Genomic DNA, 27,045 nt, shown 5'->3' on the forward strand with positions numbered 1-27,045 from the left:
TCCCTGCATGTCTCCACCATGTCTCTACCTGTCCCTGCATGTCTCCACCATGTCTACACCTGTCCCTGCATGTCTCCCCCTGTCCCTGCATGTCTCCACCATGTCTACACCTGTCCCTGCATGTCTCCCCCTGTCCCTGCATGTCTCCACCATGTCTACACCTGTCCCTGCATGTCTCCACCATGTCTACACCTGTCCCTGCATGTCTCCACCATGTCTACACCTGTCCCTGCATGTCTCCACCATGTCTCCACCTGTCCCTGCATGTCTCCACCTGTCCCTGCATGACTCCACCATGTCTACACCTGTCCCTGCATGTCTCCACCATGTTTACACCTGTCCCTGCATGTCTCCACCATGTCTACACCTGTCCCTGCATGTCTCCACCATGTCTCCACCTGTCCCTGCATGTCTCCACCATGTCTACACCTGTCCCTGCATGTCTCCACCATGTCTACGCCGGTCCCCGCATGTCTCCACCATGTCTATACCTGTCCCTGCATGTCTCCACCATGTCTACACCTGTCTCTGCATGTCTCCACCATGTCTACACCTGTCCCCGCATGTCTCCACCATGTCTACACCTGTCCCTGCATGTCTCCACCATGTCTACACCTGTCCCTGCATGTCTCCACCATGTCTACACCTGTCCCTGCATGTCTCCACCATGTCTCCACCTGTCCCTGCATGTCTCCACCTGTCCCTGCATGACTCCACCATGTCTCCACCTGTCCCTGCATGTCTCCACCATGTTTACACCTGTCCCTGCATGTCTCCACCATGTCTACACCTGTCCCTGCATGTCTCCACCATGTCTCCACCTGTCCCTGCATGTCTCCACCATGTCTACACCTGTCCCTGCATGTCTCCACCATGTCTACGCCGGTCCCCGCATGTCTCCACCATGTCTACACCTGTCCCTGCATGTCTCCACCATGTCTACACCTGTCTCTGCATGTCTCCACCATGTCTACACCTGTCCCCGCATGTCTCCACCATGTCTACACCTGTCCCTGCATGTCTCCACCATGTCTCCACCTGTCCCTGCATGTCTCCACCATGTCTCCACCTGTCCCTGCATGTCTCCACCATGTCTCCACCTGTCCCTGCTTGTTTCCACCATGTCTCCACCTGTCCCTGCATGTCTCCACCTGTCCCTGCATGTCTCCACCATGTCTCTACCTGTCCCTGCATGTCTCCACCATGTCTCCACCTGTCCCTGCATGTCTCCACCTGTCCCTGCATGTCTCCACCATGTCTCCACCTGTCCCTGCATGTCTCCACCATGTCTCCACCTGTCCCTGCATGTCTCCACCTGTCCCTGCATGTTTCCACCATGTCTCCACCTGTCCCTGCATGTTTCCACCATGTCTCCACCTGTCCCCACCATGTCTACACCTGTCCCTGCATGTCTCCACCATGTCTCCACCTGTCCCTGCATGTCTCCACCTGTCCCTGCATGTCTCCACCATGTCTCCACCTGTCCCTGCATGTCTCCACCTGTCCCTGCATGTTTCCACCATGTCTCCACCTGTCCCTGCATGTTTCCACCATGTCTCCACCTGTCCCTGTATGTTTCCACCATGTCTCCACCTGTACCTGCATGTCTCCACCATGTCTCCACCTGTCCCCACCATGTCTACACCTGTCCCTGCATGTCTCCTCCTGTCCCTGCATGTCTCCACCATGTCTACACCTGTCCCTGCATGTCTCCATCATGTCTCTACCTGTCCCTGCATGTCTCCACCATGTCCCCACCTGTCCCTGCATGTCTCCACCATGTCTCCTCCTGTCCCTGCATGTCTCCACCATGTCTACACCTGTCCCTGCATGTCTCCATCATGTCTCTACCTGTCCCTGCATGTTTCCACCATGTCTCCACCTGTCCCTGCATGTCTCCACCATGTCTCCACCTGTCCCTGCATGTCTCCACCTGTCCCTGCATGTCTCCACCATGTCTCCACCTGTCCCTGCATGTCTCCACCATGTCTACACCTGTCCCTGCATGTCTCCACCATGTCTACGCCGGTCCCCGCATGTCTCCACCATGTCTCCACCTGTCCCTGCATGTTTCCACCATGTCTCCACCTGTCCCTGTATGTTTCCACCATGTCTCCACCTGTACCTGCATGTCTCCACCATGTCTCCACCTGTCCCCACCATGTCTACACCTGTCCCTGCATGTCTCCTCCTGTCCCTGCATGTCTCCACCATGTCTACACCTGTCCCTGCATGTCTCCATCATGTCTCTACCTGTCCCTGCATGTTTCCACCATGTCTCCACCTGTCCCTGCATGTCTCCACCATGTCTCCACCTGTCCCTGCATGTCTCCACCTGTCCCTGCATGTCTCCACCATGTCTCCACCTGTCCCTGCATGTCTCCACCATGTCTACACCTGTCCCTGCATGTCTCCACCATGTCTACGCCGGTCCCCGCATGTCTCCACCATGTCTACACCTGTCCCTGCATGTCTCCACCATGTCTACACCTGTCTCTGCATGTCTCCACCATGTCTACACCTGTCCCCGCATGTCTCCACCATGTCTACACCTGTCCCTGCATGTCTCCACCATGTCTCCACCTGTCCCTGCATGTCTCCACCATGTCTCCACCTGTCCCTGCATGTCTCCACCTGTCCCTGCATGTCTCCACCATGTCTCCACCTGTCCCTGCATGTTTCCACCATGTCTCCACCTGTCCCTGCATGTTTCCACCATGTCTCCACCTGTCCCTGCATGTCTCCACCTGTCCCTGCATGTCTCCACCATGTCTCTACCTGTCCCTGCATGTCTCCACCATGTCTCCACCTGTCCCTGCATGTCTCCACCTGTCCCTGCATGTCTCCACCATGTCTCCACCTGTCCCTGCATGTCTCCACCATGTCTACACCTGTCCCTGCATGTCTCCACCTGTCCCTGCATGTTTCCACCATGTCTCCACCTGTCCCTGCATGTTTCCACCATGTCTCCACCTGTCCCCACCATGTCTACACCTGTCCCTGCATGTCTCCACCATGTCTCCACCTGTCCCTGCATGTCTCCACCTGTCCCTGCATGTCTCCACCATGTCTCCACCTGTCCCTGCATGTTTCCACCATGTCTCCACCTGTCCCTGCATGTTTCCACCATGTCTCCACCTGTCCCTGTATGTTTCCACCATGTCTCCACCTGTCCCTGCATGTCTCCACCATGTCTCCACCTGTCCCCACCATGTCTACACCTGTCCCTGCATGTCTCCTCCTGTCCCTGCATGTCTCCACCATGTCTACACCTGTCCCTGCATGTCTCCATCATGTCTCTACCTGTCCCTGCATGTTTCCACCATGTCTCCACCTGTCCCTGCATGTCTCCACCATGTCTCCACCTGTCCCTGCATGTCTCCACCTGTCCCTGCATGTCTCCACCATGTCTCCACCTGTCCCTGCATGTCTCCACCATGTCTCCACCTGTCCCTGCATGTTTCCACCATGTCTCCACCTGTCCCTGCATGTTTCCACCATGTCTCCACCTGTCCCTGTATGTTTCCACCATGTCTCCACCTGTCCCTGCATGTCTCCACCATGTCTCCACCTGTCCCCACCATGTCTACACCTGTCCCTGCATGTCTCCACCTGTCCCTGCATGTCTCCACCATGTCTACACCTGTCCCTGCATGTCTCCATCATGTCTCTACCTGTCCCTGCATGTTTCCACCATGTCTCCACCTGTCCCTGCATGTCTCCACCATGTCTACACCTGTCCCTGCATGTCTCCACCTGTCCCTGCATGTCTCCACCATGTCTACACCTGTCCCTGCATGTCTCCACCATGTCTCCACCTGTCCCTGCATGTTTCCACCATGTCTCCACCTGTCCCTGCATGTCTCCACCTGTCCCTGCATGTCTCCACCATGTCTCCACCTGTCCCTGCATGTCTCCACCATGTCTACACCTGTCCCTGCATGTTTCCACCATGTGTCCACCTGTCCCTGCATGTCTCCACCATGTCTACACCTGTCCCTTCATGTCTCCACCTGTCCCTGCATGTCTCCACCATGTCTCCACCTGTCCCTGCATGTTTCCACCATGTCTACACCTGTCCCTGCATGTCTCCACCATGTCTACACCTGTCCCTTCATGTCTCCACCTGTCCCTGCATGTCTCCACCATGTCTACACCTGTCCCTGCATGTTTCCACCATGTCTCCACCTGTCCCTGCATGTTTCCACCATGTCTCCACCTGTCCCTGCATGTCTCCACCTGTCCCTGCATGTCTCCACCATGTCTCCACCTGTCCCTGCATGTCTCCACCATGTCTACACCTGTCCCTGCATGTTTCCACCATGTGTCCACCTGTCCCTGCATGTCTCCACCATGTCTCCACCTGTCCCTGCATGTCTCCACCTGTCCCTGCATGTCTCCACCATGTCTCCACCTGTCCCTGCATGTCTCCACCATGTCTACACCTGTCCCTTCATGTTTCCACCATGTCTCCACCTGTCCCTGCATGTCTCCACCTGTCCCTGCATGTCTCCACCATGTCTACACCTGTCCCTCCATGTTTCCACCATGTCTCCACCTGTCCCTGCATGTCTCCACCATGTCTCCACCTGTCCCTGCATGTCTCCACCTGTCCCTGCATGTTTCCACCATGTCTCCACCTGTCCCTGCATGTCTCCACCATGTCTACACCTGTCCCTGCATGTCTCCACCATGTCTACACCTGTCTCCATCATGTCTCTACCTGTCCCTGCATGTCTCCACCATGTCTCTACCTGTCCCTGCATGTCTCCACCATGTCTCCACCTGTCCCTGCATGTCTCCACCATGTCTCCACCTGTCCCTGCATGTCTCCACCATGTCTCCACCTGTCCCTGCATGTTTCCACCATGTCTCCACCTGTCCCTGCATGTCTCCATGTCTACACCTGTCCCTGCATGTCTCCACCATGTCTACACCTGTCTCCATCATGTCTCCACCTGTCCCTGCATGTTTCCACCATGTCTACACCTGTCCCTGCATGTCTCCACCTGTCCCTGCATGTCTCCACCATGTCTCCACCTGTCCCTGCATGTCTCCACCATGTCTACACCTGTCCCTGCATGTCTCCACCTGTCCCTGCATGTCTCCACCTGTCCCTGCATGTCTCCACCATGTCTCCACCTGTCCCTGCATGTCTCCACCATGTCTACACCTGTCCCTGCATGTCTACACCTGTCCCTGCATGTTTCCACCATGTCTCCACCTGTCCCTGCATGTCTCCACCTGTCCCTGCATGTCTCCACCATGTCTCCATCATGTCTCTACCTGTCCCTGCATGTCTCCACCTGTCCCTGCATGTCTCCACCATGTCTCTACCTGTCCCTGCATGTCTCCACCTGTCCCTGCATGTCTCCACCATGTCTACACCTGTCCCTGCATGTCTCCACCTGTCCCTGCATGTCTCCACCATGTCTCCATCATGTCTCTACCTGTCCCTGCATGTCTCCACCTTTCCCTGCATGTCTCCAGCATGTCTCCATCATGTCTCTACCTGTCCCTGCATGTCTCCACCTGTCCCTGCATGTCTCCACCATGTCTCCATCATGTCTCTACCTGTCCCTTCATGTCTCCACCATGTTTCCACCATGTCTCCACCTGTCCCTGCATGTCTCCACCTGTCCCTGCATGTCTCCACCATGTCTACACCTGTCCCTGCATGTCTCCACCTGTCCCTGCATGTCTCCAGCATGTCTCCATCATGTCTCTACCTGTCCCTGCATGTCTCCACCTGTCCCTGCATGTCTCCACCATGTCTCCATCATGTCTCTACTTGTCCCTTCATGTCTCCACCATGTCTCCACCTGTCCCTGCATGTCTCCACCTGTCCCTGCATGTCTCCACCATGTCTCCACCTGTCCCTGCATGTCTCCACCTGTCCCTGCATGTCTCCACCATGTCTCCACCTGTCCCTGCATGTCTCCACCTGTCCCCTCCACCTCGGTCTGACCTGAGCTTCTCCTTGTAGACAGAGGAGGCGTGCTCCTGTCCTCTCTGGTGGAGTACTACGTGGAGTCCTCCTCCTCCCAGGCGGTGCTCCTCCTCTCCTCCATCAGGGAGCCTCATCACAAGGTGAGCAGGGTGCGGCAGATGTTCAGGTGTTGGTGTATGTGGTTCTGAATCTCGTTGGACCCCTGGTCAGGTCCTGCTGGAGAGGCTGAATGAGGCTCTGAGCAGACCAGGATCCAGACTGGCTGCTGTGACTCTGCTGGGTCACCTGATCAGGAAACAGCCGCCGTGGGTTCATCACATCAGCCAGTCTCTGCTGCTGCCCGCCCTGTTGCGCTGCCTCAAGGTACGACCATGATCCAGATGCACACCGGACTCCAATCTTATGTCAGTCACTGTTATTGATCTCTTGATTGTTTTCAGACTGACAGTGATGTGGTCTTCCTGATCACCGGAGTCCTGGTCCTCATCACTCTCCTACCCATGATTCCACAGGCTGGGAAACAACACATTTATGACTTCTTCGACGTGTTCGGGCGCCTGGCATCCTGGAGCTACAAGAACCCCGGTACCATGTAGTTTGTGTTAGACCAAACAATCAATCACAGATCTCAGTTCTGATTGGCTGCTCATTGTTCCTCCAGGTCATGTGTCGGTGGTCTACCTGGTCCATCTTCAGGCAGGTGTGTACTCTCTGTTCCACCGTCTGTACGGGATGTTTCCCTGCAACTTCATCTCCTACCTGAGGCTGCATTACAGCATGAAGGAGAACCTGGACACCTTCCAGGAGGTGGTGAAGGTCCGTAAATCAAATCAAATCAAACTTTATTTGTATAGTACTTTTCATGCTTAATAACAATACAAAGTGCATTACATTATAAAACAATTTACATCAAAATAGATAAAACACACACACACATACACTCAGAGTCCCCTTTCACCCACCCACAACCACCCTCACCCATGCCCTATTAGCCCTATAACAGTTAAAAGAAGATGAATGGCCAGGTGCATTTGTACCAGATGTGCACCAGATAAGGAAACAATATTCTCAGGGAGCCTCTACACAAAGGGCTACCCCCAACCAAGACCACCCAGGCCATCACCATGGGGGCCACCACCATGGGGTCCACCCGGGTCCGGGCAGACAGGACCCACGCCACAACTGTAAGGCTGCAGCGCCGGATCCCGACCCACCAGACAGGGACAGCCCCCACAGCAACACCCATGCAGTCAGAGCAGGGGCAGCCCTTGGTGAAGAGGACCCCAATGAGGAGAGAGCTGGAGTGAAAACAAAAATAAAATCCATTAAAAAAATAATAAAATTCATAATATGTAAATAAATATATAAAATATATAAATAAATCAAATTAACTAAAAAGAAGAATAAATATGGGCTAATATAAGAATGTTAAAACTCAGTTAAAAGCTAAACTAAAAAGGTCTTGAGCTTTTTTGTAAAAACATCAACAGTCTGCAGCCCTGAGGCCCTCAGGCAGGCTGTTCCATAGGCGAGGCCCGTAATACTGAAATGTGGCCTCGCCATATGTTTTGGTACGAACTTTAGGAAGAACTAAAAGGCCGGTACCTGAGGACCTCAGGGTCCGCGAGGGCTCATACTTTAAAAACAGGTCAGATAAATAAGAAGGCCCAAGACCATTAAGACATTTATAAACCACTAAAAGAACCTTAAAATCAATCCTGAATTGCACGGGGAGCCAGTGCAGCGACTTTAAAACTGGTGTAATGTGTTCCCGCCCCCTGGTCCTTGTCAGAACTCGTGCCGCCGAGTTCTGCATTAGTTGTAAACTAGAAATACTCTTTTTGGGAAGACCAGAGAGCAGGGCATTACAGTAGTCTAGTCTACTAGAAATAAAAGCATGCATTAGTACCTCCGTGCTGGCAAGAGAGAGAAAAGGGCGGACTCTGGCGATGTTTTTAAGATGATAAAATCCTGTCTTGTAACATGTCTAATATGTGGAAAAAAATTCAGCTCAGAGTCAAAAATAACACCCAGATTTCGTACACACAGGGAGGATTTAAAACTCTGCAGTTTGCATGAAATGATCTCTCTCATCTCTTCAGGACCGATGATTAAAACTTCAGTCTTGTCCTGGTTGAGCTGGAAGAAGTTCTCTGCCATCCATGACTTTATATCTAAAATACAGTTTAAAAGGGTGTTAACTGGCTCCAGGTCATCAGGAGACACAGCGATGTAAAGCTGTGTATCATCAGCATAGCTATGGAAATCAATGCCGTGTCTCCTGATGATGTCCCCAAGTGGCAACATATACAGGTTAAAAAGTAATGGGCCTAAAATTGATCCTTGGGGAACCCCACATTTTATTTTATGGGTCTTTGAGGAGCATGTATCCATACTTATAAAAAACTGTTGATCTGTGAGATAGGAGTAAAACCATTTTAAAACAGTACCTGAGAGGCCCAACAGACATCTTAGTCTGTTTAATAAAATCTGGTGGTCTACTGTATCTAAAGCGGCACTGAGATCCAGCAGCACCAGGACAGAAAGTTTGTGTGCATCCAGATTGCCTCTTAGATCGTTCACAATCTTTAAAAGGGCCGTCTCAGTACTGTGGTTTGTCCTAAAAACCAGACTGACTTTTCTAAGATATTATTCCTGTTTAAAAACTCATTTAGCTGAATAAAAACAACTTTTTCTATCATTTTGATAAGAAACGGCAAGTTGGATACAGGTCTGTAGTTATCAAGAATGTTGGGATCCAGATTACTCTTCTTCAGAAGGGGCTTCACCACCGCTGTTTCAAAGGCGGTGGGGAAGACACCTGTCTGAAGAGAGGAATTTATTATCAGTAAAAACTCAGACTCAAAGAAGCCATCAAATGTCTTGAACAGTGATGTGGGAATGGGGTCTAAAAGGCAGGTTGTTGGGTTCAGCTGGGAGAAAACTCGACCAAGCATCTTTGTATCAACCAGGACAAAACTCTCCAGCTTCTCCTCAGGTAAAAACAATGCTTCAGATCTGTTCAAATCAACACTGCATTTAGATAAAAGACTGGATCTGATAGCATTGATCTTACTTCTGAAGTGGTCTGCAAAGTCCTCACATGCTGTTTGTGATGGTTGCATGGAGGACTTATCAAAACCAGTGTTTATTAAATATCAATGGTTTTAAAAAGGAACTTTGGATTACTTTTGTTGACAGTTATGAGTTATGAGAAGTGATCAGTTCTTGCCTTTTTTATTGTGTTATTATAGATTTTTAGGTGATCACACAGGATTTCATAGTGCACTACAAGTTTAGTTTTTCTCCATCGTCTTTCTGCTCTCCTGCAGTTTTGTTTCAGCTCTTTTTTTTCTTCAGTTCTCCACGGTGGCTTCAATTTGGTTTTTAATACAAGTGAAGCTGCTGTATCAATTGCTGATTTTAGTCTATTATTAAACTGATCAACAACTGAATCGCAGGAAGCAGGTAAGTTCTCAGAAGATGTTTGGTATAAAATTTCAATAAAATTCTCAGCCACTTCAGAAGTAATACATCGTTTCCTAATGGTTCTCACGGGGCCCCCTGCTGGTTAAAACTGGTGACGTCAAAAAACACACAGTAGTGGTCCGATATGGCTAAATCCACAACAGAGGACACACTAACTGACAAGCCATAACTAATAATTAAATCCAATGCATGTCCTCGGTTGTGAGTCGGCTGTTTACTATGTTGTGTAAAGTTAAAACAATCTAATAGACTTAAAAACCCTTTTGTCATTGAATCAGAGGGATTGTCCATGTGTATGTTAAAATCACCAGATATGATGATAAGATTGTGGGCGGCATGTATTGCTGATAAAAGTTTGGAAAATTCACTGATAAAAGCAGCATCATGTTTGGGTGGTCTGTAAACAGTGATACAGAGGATTGGGGGACTGTTAAAAACAAAAGCGAGATCCTCAAAGGTGGTGTACTGATCTAAAAGTATTTGTCTATTATTTAGGAGACTATTTGTTGTTGATGCAGTACCACCACCTTTCTTGTTACTTCTAAAGGAGAATAAAAAATTAAATTTTGGTGGTGAGGTCTCAGTGAGAATAACTGGTGCATCTGTACCATGTTCCAGTTGAAAATAAGCAATCAACTTTTTTATCTAACATCAGGTCATTGATAATAAAAGACTTGTTAAAAAGGGGGATAAAAACTGATTCTGAGATGGTTCTGGACCTGGACACCTTCCAGGAGGTAGTGAAGGTCTGTAAACACTGATTCTGAGATTGTTCTGGACCTGGACACCTTCCAGGAGGTAGTGAAGGTCTGTAAACACTGATTCTGACATCATTCTGGACCTGGACACCTTCCAGGAGGTAGTGAAGGTCTGTAAACACTGATTCTGATATCATTCTGGACCTGGACAACTTCCAGGAGGTGCTGAAGGTCTGTAAACACTGATTCTGATATCGTTCTGGACCTGGACACCTTCCAGGAGGTAGTGATGGTCTGTAAACACTGATTCTGTGATCCTTCTGGACCTGGACACCTTCCAGGAGGTAGTGATGGTCTGTAAACACTGATTCTGTGATCCTTCTGGACCTGGACACCTTCCAGGAGGTGCTGAAGGTCTGTAAACATTGATTCTGAGATGGTTCTGGACCTGGACACCTTCCAGGAGGTAGTGAAGGTCTGTAAACACTGATTCTGAGATGGTTCTGGACCTGGACACCTTCCAGGAGGTGCTGAAGGTCTGTAAACACTGATTCTGAGATGGTTCTGGACCTGGACACCTTCCAGGAGGTAGTGAAGGTCTGTAAACACTGATTCTGAGATGGTTCTGGACCTGGACACCTTCCAGGAGGTGCTGAAGGTCTGTAAACACTGATTCTGAGATGGTTCTGGACCTGGACACCTTCCAGGAGGTGCTGAAGGTCTGTAAACACTGATTCTGAGATGGTTCTGGACCTGGACACCTTCCAGGAGGTAGTGATGGTCTGTAAACACTGATTCTGTGATCCTTCTGGACCTGGACACCTTCCAGGAGGTAGTGATGGTCTGTAAACACTGATTCTGTGATCCTTCTGGACCTGGACACCTTCCAGGAGGTAGTGATGGTCTGTAAACACTGATTCTGTGATCCTTCTGGACCTGGACACCTTCCAGGAGGTGCTGAAGGTCTGTAAACACTGATTCTGATATCATTCTGGACCTGGACACCTTCCAGGAGGTGCTGAAGGTCTGTAAACACTGATTCTGATATCATTCTGGACCTGGACACCTTCCAGGAGGTAGTGAAGGTCTGTAAACACTGATTCTGATATCATTCTGGACCTGGACACCTTCCAGGAGGTAGTGAAGGTCTGTAAACACTGATTCTGATATCATTCTGGACCTGGACACCTTCCAGGAGGTAGTGAAGGTCTGTAAACACTGATTCTGATATCATTCTGGACCTGGACAACTTCCAGGAGGTAGTGAAGGTCTGTAAACACTGATTCTGAGATGGTTCTGGACCTGGACACCTTCCAGGAGGTGCTGAAGGTCTGTAAACACTGATTCTGATATCATTCTGGACCTGGACACCTTCCAGGAGGTAGTGAAGGTCTGTAAACACTGATTCTGATATCATTCTGGACCTGGACACCTTCCAGGAGGTAGTGATGGTCTGTAAACACTGATTCTGTGATCCTTCTGGACCTGGACACCTTCCAGGAGGTGCTGAAGGTCTGTAAACACTGATTCTGATATCATTCTGGACCTGGACACCTTCCAGGAGGTGGTTCTGGAAGGTGTAAGAAGAATGAATCAGTGTTTTTGTACAGGAAACCCTGAAGTTGTCTCCATTGGAGGAAATCCAGCTTCCTGGTCCAGGTCCAGAGTTCTGCTCCATGTGTTCGTGATTCATCACATGATTTCGCCCAGCCTTTATTTCCTGTCATGTAACCAGAAGAACATCAGGGATCTCTAAATCCGGTCCTCGTAGACAGGAATCCTGCAGGTATTGAATGTTTCCCAACTGAAACACACCTGATTCAAATCAAAGTGATTTCCTCGGCTTGTCGTCAAGTTCTGCAGAAGTCCGGTACTGACCCGTCCATTTGAGTCAGGAATGTTGTTGTGGGGAACATCTTTTACCTGCAGTATTCCGGCCCTCGAGGACCGGAATTGGGGATCCCTGTTCTACAAGATGAATAAGTGTAAAAACTGCAGTGTTGATGGTTGTCCCTCATCTCATCTTTCAGCCAATGTTGGAACATGTTCGGGTTCACCCAGAACTGGTTACAGGGACTCCGGACTACGAACTGGACCCGTCTAGGTGAGTGCACCCTGTCCACCACAGAACCAGACCTGAAGCTGTTCACACCTGATGAAACACCCAGACATGGAAAAGAGCTTGTTCAGATGTTTTCCTCAGACTTTCCTGCTGATGCCCTGACTTCCGTCTGGCAGCAGTGGTGTGAGTTGCTATGGAAACAGCATCATTACATCCCTATCGGTCCTTTTTTAGGTGTGGGATCTGAGTCAGAGGAGAAAAACCTGAATGATTGGTAAAGATTAGAAATGTGTCTTCTGCCCAAGTACAGTCCAGCTGGTGGAGTAGCGGTGGGTCGATTCCTGAGGAACACCGTCAGCAACGTGGGGCTGGCGAGCTTCGTATGGTTAATGCACCGCGGCTCCGTCGGCCATGTTGGGGGAAATGTTAAAAACATGCCAGAGAGAAACATCCTGACATGGATCAGCTGACAGGAAGTGATTGGATGCAGAAACTCTGATCATTAACTTTGATCCTCCAACCTGCTGCTGAATGAACGTCATTCACCTGTTGCCAGATGTTCCAGGTGTTTACCTGCTGGAAGTTTTTCCACCTGTCTTTAGTTTCCTAATTGCTGATCCCTAAATAAACCTGCACCATGATCCTCAACGTTTCTAGATTCAGTATTGATCTGTGATCACATCTATTATCTGTTCATCGTCTGATTCACGTCGATAAGTTCAGATATTCTGGATTTATGTCTAAATATGCAGGAATAAATCACTTCCTACGTCTGCTTCCAGCTGCAGGAAAATATCTGGACGTAGATTTATTTATTACAGGAAGAGGAAAATAAGCTGGATGTGACTGGAGTTCCAGTGTAAAACCAGTAGCAGCTCCATAAGAACTCATTCAGAGAAGAACAAACATCCCAACCTGCTGGAGGACATCTGTACGAGTTGCATCCAGATGTAAAACCTGCATCCAGGTGTTCCAGCCCGTCCCCTCATCATCCGTGGGATAAAAGCTGTGGTTGGTCTGTCTTTCCTGTCGTCTCCACCCCAACCAGTAGAGGCAGAAGGCTGCCCTCCCTGAGCCGGGAAGGCTCGTGCAGCTCAGGATGGAGGGTTGATGCAGTCTGTTGGTTTCTATCAGCTTGGCCGTTTATTATGAACTGGTTTTAATCTGTGTGTCAGTAAGAGCACGTTCACATCAGCCTTTTTGATCCAAATCCGAATCCTGTTTCCTCGGAAAGTCGCTTCGTTTGGGGAAATGTGAACGCACCAAACGAATTCTGATTCGGACCAAAGAAGCGGACTCTACAAACACAGGTCTGGGTCTGTTTCAAGTGGACCACATGCAGGAAGTGGACTAGAAAAGTCCCTTCCTGCATGTGGCATAGCATTGCATTGTGGGTAAATCCATAGCGATGGCGTTAAGGGTCCTCTGCCTCGTCTGGTGTTCATACTGCGTCCATTGTTGCAGTGGATTTCTGCAGGATACTTGCATAAGACACAATAAAAACCCAAAACAGCCAGAGTTTGGTCTCCATGTTTAACTGGCAGGTGGAGGAAACAGAGTTTTCTTCTTCAAACGGGTCTGGTCCTCTCTTCTGCTAAATACTAGTGCAGCGGCACCTCTGGTGGGAATGGGGAGATATTATTCTAATGGTTTGACTGGTTTGACCGAAGTGCAGCGTGAACACGATCTCGGTCCGCATGGATACCCCCCCCTACAGCTGAGTCCTCAGTCGGACCAAGTCTAGTGGACTGTCCTGATGGGAACGCACCCCAAAGTGACCTGAGACGACATTGTTTAGAATAAAGTTGAATTGAATTCAGCCCAGTGTGTTGGTGCTGACCCCCCCCCTTCTTCTCAGGTGGAGGTGTTATGAAGTCCATGACATCGTCATCGAGTGCTCCAGACTGTCTCTGGATCCGCTGGAGTCCTCTTGTGAAGAGGACATTTACTCCTCCTCTTCCGTCGCGTCCAGACCTCCATCAGCGTTCTTCCCACTTCTGCAGCTGGATATCACCTCCACCCCTCACCTCCCAGATTCGCTCGGCAGCGCAGGTCCGTCCCAACAAAGTAAACAAAGTTATTGATTTACTTTGATGTTCAAAGTAAACAAACGGAACAGATGTTTGTGTGTTGACAGGAAGTTCCTCACTGTCCAGATGTGCACATCAGCTGACAACCAACACCACCTGCACACAGGTAACACCACCTACATACAGGTAACACCACTTACATGCAGGTAACACTGCCTACATGCAGGTAACACCACCTACATGCAGGTAACACCGCCTACATACAGGTAACACCACCTACATGCAGGTAACACCACCTACATGCAGGTAACACCACCTACACACAGGTAACACCACTTACATGCAGGTAACACCACCTACATGCAGGTAACACCGCCTACATACAGGTAACACCACTTACACACAGGTAACACCACCTACACGCAGGTAACACCATATACATGCAGGTAACACCACCTACATGCAGGTAACACCACCTACACGCAGGTAACACCACCTACACGCAGGTAACACCATCTACACGCAGGTAACACCACCTACATGCAGGTAACACCACCTACATACAGGTAACACCACCTACACACAGGTAACACCACCTACATCCAGGTAACACCACCTACATGCAGGTAACACCACCTACATCCAGGTAACACCACCTACATGCAGGTAACACCACCTACATGCAGGTAACACCACCTACACGCAGGTAACACCACCTACATACAGGTAACACCACCTACATGCAGGTAACACCACCTACACGCAGGTAACACCACCTACATACAGGTAACACCACCTACACACAGGTAACACCATCTACATCCAGGTAACACCACCTACATGCAGGTAACACCACCTACACGCAGGTAACACCACCTACACACAGGTAACACCACCTACATACAGGTAACACCACATACACGCATGTAACACCACATACACGCATGTAACACCACCTACATGCAGGTAACACCACCTACACACAGGTAACACCACCTACATACAGGTAACACCACCTACATACAGGTAACACCACCTACACACAGGTAACACCACCTACATCCAGGTAACACCACCTACATCCAGGTAACACCACCTACACACAGGTAACACCACCTACATACAGGTAACACCACCTACACGCAGGTAACACCACCTACACACAGGTAACACCACCTACATACAGGTAACACCACCTACGTACAGGTAACACCACCTACACACAGGTAACACCACCTACATACAGGTAACACCACCTACATGCAGGTAACACCACCTACACACAGGTAACACCACCTGCATACAGGTAACACCACCTACACACAGGTAACACCACCTACACACAGGTAACACCACCTACACACAGGTAACACCACCTACATACAGGTAACACCACCTACATGCAGGTAACACCGCCTACACACAGGTAACACCGCCTACACACAGGTAACACCGCCTACATACAGGTAACACCACCTACATGCAGGTAACACCGCCTACACACAGGTAACACCGCCTACACACAGGTAACACCGCCTACATACAGGTAACACCACCTACATGCAGGTAACACCACCTACACGCAGGTAACACCGCCTACATGCAGGTAACACCACCTGCATACAGGTAACACCACCTACAGGCAGGTAACACCACCTACATGCAGGTAACACCTGTCTGTGTGTGTGTGTATGTGTGACTGTGTGTATCACACACAGGTAACACCACCTACATACAGGTAACACCACCTACATGCAGGTAACACCGCCTACACACAGGTAACACCGCCTACACACAGGTAACACCGCCTACATCCAGGTAACACCACCTACATACAGGTAACACCACCTACATGCAGGTAACACCGCCTACATCCAGGTAACACCGCCTACACACAGGTAACACCGCCTACATCCAGGTAACACCACCTACACATAGGTAACACCGCCTACACGCAGGTAACACCACCTGCATACAGGTAACACCACCTACAGGCAGGTAACACCACCTACATGCAGGTAACACCTGTCTGTGTGTGTGTGTATGTGTGACTGTGTGTATCACAGATTGATGACGTGTCATGGAGCCCCTCCTCCCAGTGTGGTTTATCGACGCCTCCTCCTGAACCTGCGGGTTCGGGCCCCACTCCTCCACTCAGCAGGTGCACCTCTGTCTCAGGTGAGGTGTTCCACTTTTATGACTGGTGTGTGTGTGTGTGTGTGTGTGTGTGTGTGTGTGTGTGTGTGTGTGTCCACAGATTAACACAACTGTGTGTGTCTAGGTGTGAAATGTCCCTCGCTGCCCTCTGTAGCTCCACCGTCTGCAGACAGCCAGGTAATACCTGGGCCACAGGTGGATGTACAGGTGGAGGTTTCCATGGTGAAACAGCAGCAGGAGGCGTCTACCTGTCTGTCCACACAGGTAAAGCAGCAGCCAATCACGGTGCAGCAGCAGACGAGTGATGTCATCAACAACAATGAGGGTGCAGGTGAGCGGGTCAGCTGACTGACCTGGGTGATGTCATGCAGACAGCTGCTTGTAAACATCTGTTTGTCTGCAGATGCTGAACCTGAGGAGTCCCTGCCACCTCCCCCCACCTCCTCCTCCTCTCAGCACCTCCTCCTCACCTCCACCCCCAGACGTGATGAAACCCCCTCATGGCTTCCCTCTGCCTGCTCCGTTTCACCCTGTCACCACCCACATCCCTCCTCCTCCCACACACCTGAGGAGGAAGGCCCCTCCCTCTCTGACAGAAGCCCCGCCCCTCTATACGAGTCCCTGTTTGAGCTGGCTGTGCCCCGAGCCGCCATGCTGTTTCTGGGGAGGAAGACGCAGGTGAGCGGACTCAGGTGGATGAAGTGGTTTTAAACTGCTGGTCAGGCTGCAGCAGCTCCTTTTCTCCTGCAGGAGGCGATGCAGAGAGCTGCTGGCGAGCAGCAGAGCCATGAGGATGGAGAGGAAGACCACGCCTCCATCTCGCCCCTGAAGGCCTTGGACCAGATGATCGTCCACGGACACGATGCCCACCAACACCTCAGCTGGAGGTGAGAGCAGAAACCAGTTCCTCCGTTTTAACGCGTTGCCATGGTAACGCCCCGTAACGGAGGGATATTACAGTGTTTAACTGGCCGAACTATGTATAGGAAAATAATGCCGCCAGTTGTCACTGACAATGGTATAAACTATGTTTAGGTGAACTTCCACAACCTACTGCAGTTATTCTACATGGACCTGCAGCCGGAGCCGACTGAGACTGGCCGCCTGGGAGTGCTTTAGGACGGGAGAGGCTCCCGCTGCTCCTTCCTTACAGTAACTGCAGAACAATATGTGCCTTCAAGTCAGTCGCCAAAACACCAGAAAAGGTTCTAATAACTCCAGTAAAAGCTGCTAGATTTGTCGCTTTTAACAAAAAAAGTCTCCAGATTTAGCGAGAAAGTCTCCAAGTTGGCAACAGTGTCTGAATGAAAGCAAAGCGGCTGTGGGAGGAGTTTACAGCACAGCGCTGCAACGCCAGAGACGCTCGATTAGCAGCTGAAGACAGCAGGAGAGGAAACTGCAGAGAGAAAAATAATCACACCCTTTTAGTTTTATGATCGATGGAAACCCAGATCGTACTGAGATTAAATGATTAATCTTCCAGCCCGGCTCTGGTGGACCTCTCAGCTGATCAAAGTCCGCAGTCTGACCGGGTCTAGTGGACGATCCAGATGTGGAAGCAGCTGTTTTCAGTGCTCATAAAGGGACGAACCACAAGGAAAGTGGTCTTGTAACGGTCTCAGGACTAAATTCGACATAAAACTGCCGCTGTGTGCAGACAAATGACTTTTACTGTGTTTGTGGAATTTGTTTGTCTCGTTTCCATGGAGACAATCTGGACTTTGTGCTTTTACTGACTGTTCTTAGCTTTGTCTTTTGTGTCACGGTTTGGACATTTGTCCCTCAAAGGAGACACCCAGATAAAGAGGAGGTCCGGTCAGCTGACTGGGGGATTTTAGCTGGGTCTGGAGTTTCCAGTTCGGCCATCAGGTCTAGGATCAGAGGTCAAGGACCAGCTTGGTTCCTGCTACCTGTTCCCTTTTTAACCCGGGTTTGAGTCTTCCTACCAGGACCTGGAGGTCTGGACCGAGTCGTGATGCTCTGGACCAGGGTCTGGTACTTACTGGGGGCTGTCCCGGGAGGAGCCCATCCCTGGACCCGTGTCCCGGTTCTGGAGGTTTACGAAGACGGTTTATTCTTCAGCAGAAGTTTTAATCAGATTTCTGTTTCTTATAGTTTGACTTTTTCCTCCTACTGTTTTTTACTTCCTCTGATCTGGTTTTACAGTGACTGGTTTTACTGGTCGTAGTTTTTACTGGTCTTTACTAAACGTATTTATTCTCCTCCTCAGAGGAGAGATCCGTGTTTCTGACTTTCTTCTCTTTAGCTGTTTAACAGACAGCTCCTGTTTTCCTGCAGAACAACTCGACTGTTAATGACGTCTCTGAGCTGCTTATCGTCCATCACCCGCCAGTTTCAGATGAATTCACGTCTTCGCTGCCTCCAGACGGTGATCAGGTGTTCTACTGGCAACCTGGTGGGAATGAGGAGGTTATTGGACCTGCTCCCGGTCCAACAGATACTAAGAACATGGAAACGTTTCTGCAGTCTGGAAGAACCAGTCAGGAACTGGATCCTGTATACATGATGTGTTTTATTTTGGCGGGATCAGAAACGCGGCCTGTAACTGTTGATGCGCTGGGCGTGCAGAAGGACACCTTTCAGCGTGGACAGCAGACGTGTCCAACTTTTCCTGGTTTCCTGCTCTGATGCAACTCGTGAAGATGAAACTGTGCTGCTGCAAACAGAACGTGGAAGGCTTGGAAATGTTGTTGCTACGGGTAACGTCCATCCGTCTGCTTCTCGGCAGGTTGTCTGCAGGAAGTAAGCTGCTGGACCGGAGTCAGACTGGAGGTAAACATCACAGCATGAGAAGCAAAGGTACCGGAAACTAACACTCATCTAACTCATTAACATGATGTGGACCGCTGAAACCGGACCAGTTGATCCACTACGTGTGTGTTCACGGTGCTGAAAGTCTTCATCTGACTTAGCTTAACGCTGCGGTTCTGGATCCAGATCCAGCATGTGGTCTGGTCCCAGTTGTGTCCTGTCAGTACTGACCAGTCTGCAGCCACTAGATGGCGGTGTGAGACCGGCTGTGATGCTGCTTCTGCTCGTTTCACTCACAGCCGCACGTCCACGCCTTACGGCATCTTTGTCTCCATGGCAACAGGAATCATCACCATGTCTGTGCAAACAGTCCAGTCAGAACCAGTCTGTCCAGTTTGACAGAACCAGTCTGTCCAGTTCAACAGATCTCGTCTGAGTGGTTCTGTTCTTCATCTCAGTCTGACCCGCTGGAGAAACTGGGTCTCCAGAGGGTCGGACTCCAGGAACCGTTCTCCAGGATCCTTCAAGAACGTCAGACCTGGGAAGGTCCAGGTTCTGGTGAGGATCCGTCCCTCCATCGGACCCGTTCAGGTCCAGGTTCTGGTCAGGATGCATCCCTCCATCGGACCCGTTCAGGTCCAGGTTCTGGTCAGGATGCATCCCTCCATCGGACCCGTCCAGTTTCAGGTTCTGCAGAGGATCCATCCCTCCATCAGACCCATTCAAGTCCAGTTTCTGGTGTGGATCCGTCCTTCCATCTGACCCGTTCAGGTCCAGGTTCTGGTGTGGATCCGTCCCTCCATCGGACCCGTTCAGGTCCAGGTTCTGGTGTGGATCCGTCCCTCCATCGGACCCCTTCAGGTCCAGGTTCTGGTGTGGATCCGTCCCTCCATCGGACCCGTTCAGGTCCAGGTTCTGGTGTGGATCCGTCCCTCCATCGGACCCGTTCAGGTCCAGGTTCTGGTGAGGATCCGTCCCTTGGAGGATCCTCTAAACCAGTTCTTTGCGTGGACATGAATCTGGATCCTCCTGCCAGTCTGGAGACTTTTATTCTGAAGAACTCAGAACTGAAGATCCTCGTCTGGACCAATCCGGATCAAACCTCCACGTTACCATGGTGACCGTTGGAGTCGGGTCTGTCAGTGACGGTTTTTGCTGAGTCATGCTTCTGTCTCTGCGTCAGGCCCCGCCCAGGGGGAGGAGCTTCAGTCCCTCAGGAGCCAGCTGCTTCTGGTCCACAGCCAGCTGCAGTATGAGCGCTTCAAGCGGCAGCAGCACGCTGTCAGAAACCGCCGCCTGCTGCGTAGAGTCATCAACGCCACTGCGCTGGAGGAGCACAATGTTGCCATGGTAACCAGCACATAAGCCATGACCATTACTGCCCCACCCAACTGTTTTTCAGCCGTTCTGTTTCCATGCGGACAGAAGTCGCAGCTGAGCGTCCTGGACGAGGAAATCCGCTGCCTGAAGTTGAGTCTGGACAGAGAACAGGGACGCTACGCCGTCCTCCAGCAGGACATGACGAAACAGAGCGAGCAGCTGCACGAAGACGTCCGGCGGCTGCTGCAGCGTCAGCAGGACGACACCCGAGTCATCCAGAGACTGCAGGTACGGCGACGGTCCGAAACCCCCGCCCACCTGGACGACAGCTGCTTCATCTCTGCTCTGATTGGCTGTTTCAGAGCGAGCTGCAGGAGAGTCAGAGCCGGCTCAGAGAGCTGGAGGCGGAGCTTCAGAAAGCCAACAACAAGGCGTATAATGCTGAGCACCAGCTGACCCAGCTGTCACTCAAGGTGAGAGAAACTTCTTCTTCTACTGAGCAGAAAACGAGCGTCTGTTCCCAACACGCCACAGAGAAACGTCCTGACATGGATCAGCTGACAGGAAGTGATCGGATGCAGAAACTTTGATCAATAACTTTGATCCTTCAACCTGCTGACGAATGAAGTCCGTTCAGGTTTACAGTAGGTCTGGGCGTTACGACCAAAACCTCATGTCCCGATTCAGCTCCTCTTACATCCCATAACGATACATAACCATATAAAACTGTGTAATGTTGTGTCGGTCATCAGTTATGTATCAGATGTTGCTAGGCAACAGCAGTAGTGATCTCCTTCCATCTGGGGGAACTATGGCCGTATGACATTCCACAGGTAAATACCTGCTGCAGCGTTTGGAGTATATTCTGAGCTTTCTCTTCCACTTGAAGCTGCTTTTGCTGGTTGACTCTATTCTTTATTCTGTGTTCTTTATCCTGATTCCTGCAGGTGATAAAATGTAGTTATGTGGTCTTCTGTCTTTTTTAATTTAATTTTATTTGATTTTATTATTATGACTGCTTTTAGGCTTACTTGTAGAGCTGTGACGATATGCTTTTGTCCCAATTTGATTCGATTCCGATTTTTTGGGTGTTGATTCACTTTTAATTGGGATGAACAATTGCTGGTGATTCTCACAATTCTTCAATATTGCTCATTTTTGTAGATTTAAAAACAAAAAAAAGTAGATAACTTTTTTTTTGTTGCTCGTCATTTTCCTTGATTTCAATTGGGAAAAACAACACACCATCATTCTGCTGCTATAATGTCCAAAAAGACAAGTTAAAAGATCAATAAAAACAAGAAAAATTCAAAAAATTTTGTAATGGATTAGATATATTTATTTGAGAAAAAAAATAATTTTTAACAAAAAATCAAAAAAATTTTGATTTTTCGATTCGATTTTCCCACCCCTATTTATGACTTGTATTTATTGCTATTTTAGTATAGTTTGTATTTTAGTTTTGTAACATTGTTTTTCTTTTACTTGTGCAGCATTTTGGAAACCATTTACATTTATAAAATATGTTGTATAAATCAAATGGATTGGATGAAATGAGTTAGTTGTGTCGGAGTCCATTGTCGGGACTGTGAGCTAGTCTGTTGTCGGCTCCACGTCGCTCTTTTTACATCCAAACTGCATCCAGACAGAAATTTCCCCTTTAAGGAACAAGCTCATCAGTTTGGGTTGTCTGGTCGTCTTTTAGTGAATTATCCTCTGAAACACGTCTTCTACCGTCTTCCTCCATGTTTATGTATCGCAGCGTGCCATAAAGCATGTCTTGATGTAAAATACTGCAGTAAAGCAGCTTATGGTGGTAAACGATAGAGCCTCATATGAAACGAAACATTTTCTATCGTCCAGATGAAACATACATCGTCATGTCGCCCAGACCTAGAGTCCAGATGTTCCAGGTGTTTACCTGCTGGAAGTTCCTCCACCTGTCGTCAGTTTCTGAAACTACTGATCCCTAAATAAACCTGCACCATGATCCTCAACGTTTCTAGATTCAGTATTGATCTGTGATCACATCTATTATCTGTTCATCGTCTGATTCATGTCGATAAGTTCAGATATTCTGGATTTATGTCTAAATATGCAGGAATAAATCACTTCCTACGTCTGCTTCCAGCTGCAGGAAAATATCTGGACGTAGATTTATTTATTACAGGAAGAGGAAAATAAACTGGATGTGACTGGAGTTCCTATGACAAACCAGTAAAACCAGTAGCAGTCCTGTTGCTGGAAACAGAACCCGGTTCCTGCCAACATGGAGGATCAGTCCCACGGTTCTCCTTGGTGACAGTGTTTCCTATAAACCGCTGGTTCTGGATGGTCCGGTCCATCAGGACCAGCAGAGGTTCTGCTGGTGGTTCTGGATGGTCCGGTCTATCCTCAGATCTTGGTTCTGTGTTGCAGCTGTGCAGCAGCGAGCAGGTCCAGCAGCAGATCTTCCTCCTGGACCAGCAGCTGGTCCTGCTGAGAGAAACCAACAGGTCTCTGAGGGAACAGCTGGACGGAGGAGACCCCCGCATCTGGACTGTAAGAACCTGCTCCTGCATCAGAACTGGGCCCTGCGGTCCACAGACTCTGACTGTGTGACCTGTGTGGTGCAGGAAGAGGCCATGCTGCAGTGCAGCGTGGGTAAGGACTTCCAGAGACTGAAGGACAGCGACGTCCAGCTGAGACAGAAGCTGGAAGCAGCCAATCACAGAGCAGCAGAGCTGGAGAGCCAGCTGGCCAAGAAGGAGCAGCTGATCCTGGATCAGAAGAAACTCCTGGAGGACACCAAGAGCCACAGCAGGTCAGAGTCCTGGGCAGCCTTGTTCTGGTGGTTCCGATGACGCTGGTGGTCTTGGGTCCAGTCAGCAGAATCTGACTGAGGTTTGGTTCCCTGTTTGTGTGTGATGCAGGGCGGAGCTGTCGGCCTCAGAGAGTCGCTGCCTCGCTCTGAGGAGGATCACCCAGAACCTGCAGACCCAGATGCTGCACCTGTACAGCCAGATCCACCTGGACCCATCCAGCAGGTAAGACCAGATCTGACACGGTTCCGCTGCTCAGATCCAGAACCAGCCAGAAATGGTCGGCTTTGTGTCCTCCAGTCTGAGGTTCTGTCCTCAGATACGGACCAGAACCAACTTAGCAGGCAGGTTCTGGTCTCTGTGATGTCATGTGATGTCATCTGTTTCCCTCAGCACCGACAGCGTCTCCTCCCCCATCTCCCTGGGCAACGACAAGCCACACCCCTCTTCTTCTTCTGTTGGTATTATTAATGGAGCAGTGGAGGCCCTCTCCACCTCCCCCCTACACCTCCTGTCATGCTCCTCCTCTCCCATCGAGTCCCCACCGGTCGTAGGCTCCTTCCTGGAGCAGCGAGCGCGTCATCTGTTTGGGATGACCAATCAGAGCCCAGAAGAGGAGGAGCAGCAGGATGATAAGGAAGAGGAGGAGGAGGAGGAGAAGGAGGAGGAGGCCCAGCTAGAAAACCTTCCTCTGGGTCAGGAGGTGGAGGAAGTTACGCTCCTCACCAGGAGTCCTGATATGGAGCCTCCCAGTCAGGACCCAGACCCGGCTACAGCTATCCAAAGGACGACACACTTTGGCATTATGGACTACGATGAGTCGCTGCCAGAGTTCTGATGGAGGGGGTGGAGTCACACAGGAAGGGGTGGAGTCAAAATGACAAGTAAGGGGTGTGGTCAGACGGAGGAGGTGGAGTCCAAGCAGGAAGTAGGGGGTAATTTCAAAGATGTGTTTTAAATCCCAATAAAACTGTAAATCCAGTCCAAAAAGTTTTTATTGTAAACAAGCTGCTGCACCAAACACTAACAGGTTCTACAGGTTCTGTTCCACCAGCCGGGTCATGTGACCTCACCCAGGTTCATGCAGACCTGCTCTTAGGTTCTGGTCAGATGAATTAGACATGAACAGAACCAGGTCGAGTCGCCAGCAGCATGGAAATCAGTGTGTGTTACCTGTGTGTGATCAATGTGATCAGGTCTGAGAGACAAACTGAAAATGAGAAATAAAAGATCTATAAAAATTTCGCTTCTGTCTCCGATTTGTGTCTTGAGGACGTTAAAAACTTCATATCAGAATCATCATTTAACACCAGATGATGGAGGCTGAAGTTCCCGCAATCCTAAAGGAGATGCTTCTCCTACGTCTATGACGGCCACATGACAGACATCTACCCAGCCAATCACGTGACAGACAATACCCAGCTGATCGCGTGAGACATCTACCCAGCCAATCACGTGACAGACATTACCCAGCCGATCATGTGACAGGCATCTACCCAGCCAATCACTTGACAGACATCTACCCAGCCAATCACTTGACAGACATCTACCCAGCCAATCACTTGACGAACATCTGCCCAGCCAATCACGTGACGAACATCTGCCCAGCCAGTCAGACGACGGACATTTACCCAACCAATCACATGACATCTACCCAGCCAATCATGTGCTGAGGCAGCACCTTCTTTGTTTTTAGTGGAGAGATAGAATCAAGTGTTGATTTGACTTCATGGATAAAATGATCAACAACTAAATCATGGGATGCAGTTAGGGTAACTGGATGAAATTTACCCAAGATTTAAATAAAATCTGCACACGCTCCTGACAGTTTGTATCGAGGTCTCCCACTGAATTAAACTGGTGATATTAAAGAACACATTGTAGTGGTCCAGCACAGCCAAGTTGACGACAGAGGACACACGAGTTGACGGACCATAGATGAGGATCAGGTCCAGAGTGTGTCCTCTGTTGTGAGTCAGTTGTGTAACATGTAGTGTAAAATCAAAGCAGTTAAGTCAATTTAAAACTTTTGCCACCATAAAATCAAATGTTTGTTCTATGTGTATGTTAAAATCACCTGATATAATAAGATAATAAGTGGTAAGGTTTATTGATAAAAATTAAGAAAATTTATAAAAGCATCATGTTTCAGTGGTCTGTTGACAGAGATGCAAAGAACTGAAGGACTATAAAAAACAAATGCATCATGTTCAAAGGTGTTGTACTGATCTAATAGTATTTGTCTGATTTTGAGTGAATCGCCAGCTATTGATGAAGTACCACCACTTTTTCTGCAACTTCTCAGAGAGAATGTAAAATTTAAATTTGGTGGGGAGGCCTCAGCATTAATTAGTGGAGCATCTGTATCCAGCCTTATTTCAGCTCAAAATAAATGAACTGGCAAAATGCTGAAAGCAGATCATTTGGAATTACATTTCACAAGGTTCAATAATAATTTATTTGACCAGATAAATCCAAAAGCATCAATAAACAATCAAACATGTTAGTTTTATGTTAGTTTAATTCATTTATACGTTTATTTATATTGTACCAACCTTATGTCTTTGTAACATAGCATTATAAAAAATATTTTAGCATAAAAACACAGTTGTTCATGTATGACAGTGACCTGTATCATAACAAAATCTCTGCCCTTTGTAACAAACCAAACTGGGAGAAAAATCAGGTAAAAATTGGTGATGTTATTGTTGTGTTGGACCTACACCAGGGGTGTCAGAATCCAGTCCTCGAGGGCCGGAATCCGGCAGGTTTTTGTTGTTTCCCTCCACTAACACAGCTGATTCAAATCAATGGATCCAACAGCTTCTTGTCAACCTGTTTGAGTGTCGGTCAGGTGTGTGTTGGAGCAGGGACACAACAAAAACCTGCAGGATACCGGCCCTCCAGGACTGCAGTTTGACACCCCTGACCTACACCTTACAAATAAAAGCATTGGAGGCGCATGGAGACCGATCCAAGATGGCGCCACGATGATGCGACGTCTCTGTATAATTTATGTCTACGATTGGTTCACTCTGACCGTTGCGTTCCCGCGGGTGACGTACTTCCTTGGCAACGCGTCTTCGCAACCAGCAACAGAGATCCGCTCCGGGAAGAAAGTCTGGATTTTAACGAAACTCATTTATTTATTTATTTCCACGAGTGGATATAAATGAATAAGTGGAAATAAATAAACACGACTTTACACGTCAGAATCACGTTTGTTTTCCCGCGTCTGAAGAAGGAAAATCCATAAGGTAAGAGATGATGATGCTGATGATGATGATGATGAAGATGAAGGTTTGGATAGTTTGTATTCTGGTTCTGTCAGGTTTTCTTCTATTACGTAACTTGGAAAACCAAATTTAATTATAGTGAAATAAAAACTAATTTATCCCCAAATCAACCCCCTGTGTTTATGTAATCATCTGGAATCTGGGGATCCTTCTTATTATGACAGTGTTTCAAAGCAACATTGGATTTTATCAGCTGATCCAGATTGACAGGTTTCCAGATGACTTAATCTGGATTAGCAGGAGTTAAAACAACGAGGGTGACTAACCAGGTATGTAGAGACAACAGAATGGAGTCACTTTCAGGGTTTTTTGGTTTGAGACAAAACATAAAATCATAAACATCCACTTGTTTTTATAGTTTAATGACTTCTCATCTGAGTCCCAGCAAATAAAAACAGTTAACAAAAACATGTGGACATTTTATATTCCTGTTTTATTTACTAACAGAAACGGTTAAACAAGTGGAATGC

The 27,045-nt window shown here is 49.0% G+C and overlaps 1 protein-coding gene across 2 annotated transcripts in view; it reads left to right on the forward strand.

The window, feature by feature from the left end:
• Positions 1-24,518, forward strand: part of LOC306764073 (hamartin-like) — a 42,709-nt gene extending 18,191 nt beyond the window's left edge. The window contains exons 3-21 of one of the 2 annotated variants that reach the window (XM_079251098.1): positions 5,987-6,090; positions 6,161-6,313; positions 6,391-6,535; positions 6,612-6,766; positions 12,168-12,241; positions 14,058-14,251; positions 14,337-14,395; positions 16,296-16,407; positions 16,511-16,717; positions 16,790-17,064; positions 17,137-17,273; positions 19,136-19,179; positions 20,342-20,508; positions 20,584-20,766; positions 20,841-20,951; positions 22,897-23,019; positions 23,094-23,281; positions 23,391-23,504; positions 23,673-24,518. In XM_079251098.1, coding sequence (XP_079107224.1) covers positions 5,987-6,090; positions 6,161-6,313; positions 6,391-6,535; positions 6,612-6,766; positions 12,168-12,241; positions 14,058-14,251; positions 14,337-14,395; positions 16,296-16,407; positions 16,511-16,717; positions 16,790-17,064; positions 17,137-17,273; positions 19,136-19,179; positions 20,342-20,508; positions 20,584-20,766; positions 20,841-20,951; positions 22,897-23,019; positions 23,094-23,281; positions 23,391-23,504; positions 23,673-24,117 — 2,990 coding nt within the window. In that variant the 3' untranslated portion in view covers positions 24,118-24,518. The remainder of the gene's footprint in view (positions 1-5,986; positions 6,091-6,160; positions 6,314-6,390; positions 6,536-6,611; positions 6,767-12,167; positions 12,242-14,057; positions 14,252-14,336; positions 14,396-16,295; positions 16,408-16,510; positions 16,718-16,789; positions 17,065-17,136; positions 17,274-19,135; positions 19,180-20,341; positions 20,509-20,583; positions 20,767-20,840; positions 20,952-22,896; positions 23,020-23,093; positions 23,282-23,390; positions 23,505-23,672) is intronic. The other variant, XM_079251099.1, reaches the window with a different exon arrangement.
• Positions 24,519-27,045: the final 2,527 nt, after the last annotated feature.

The sequence above is a fragment of the Telmatherina bonti genome, assembly GCF_933228915.1.
Source record: "Telmatherina bonti genome assembly, chromosome: 13".
Classification (NCBI taxonomy): Eukaryota; Metazoa; Chordata; class Actinopteri; order Atheriniformes; family Telmatherinidae; genus Telmatherina; species Telmatherina bonti.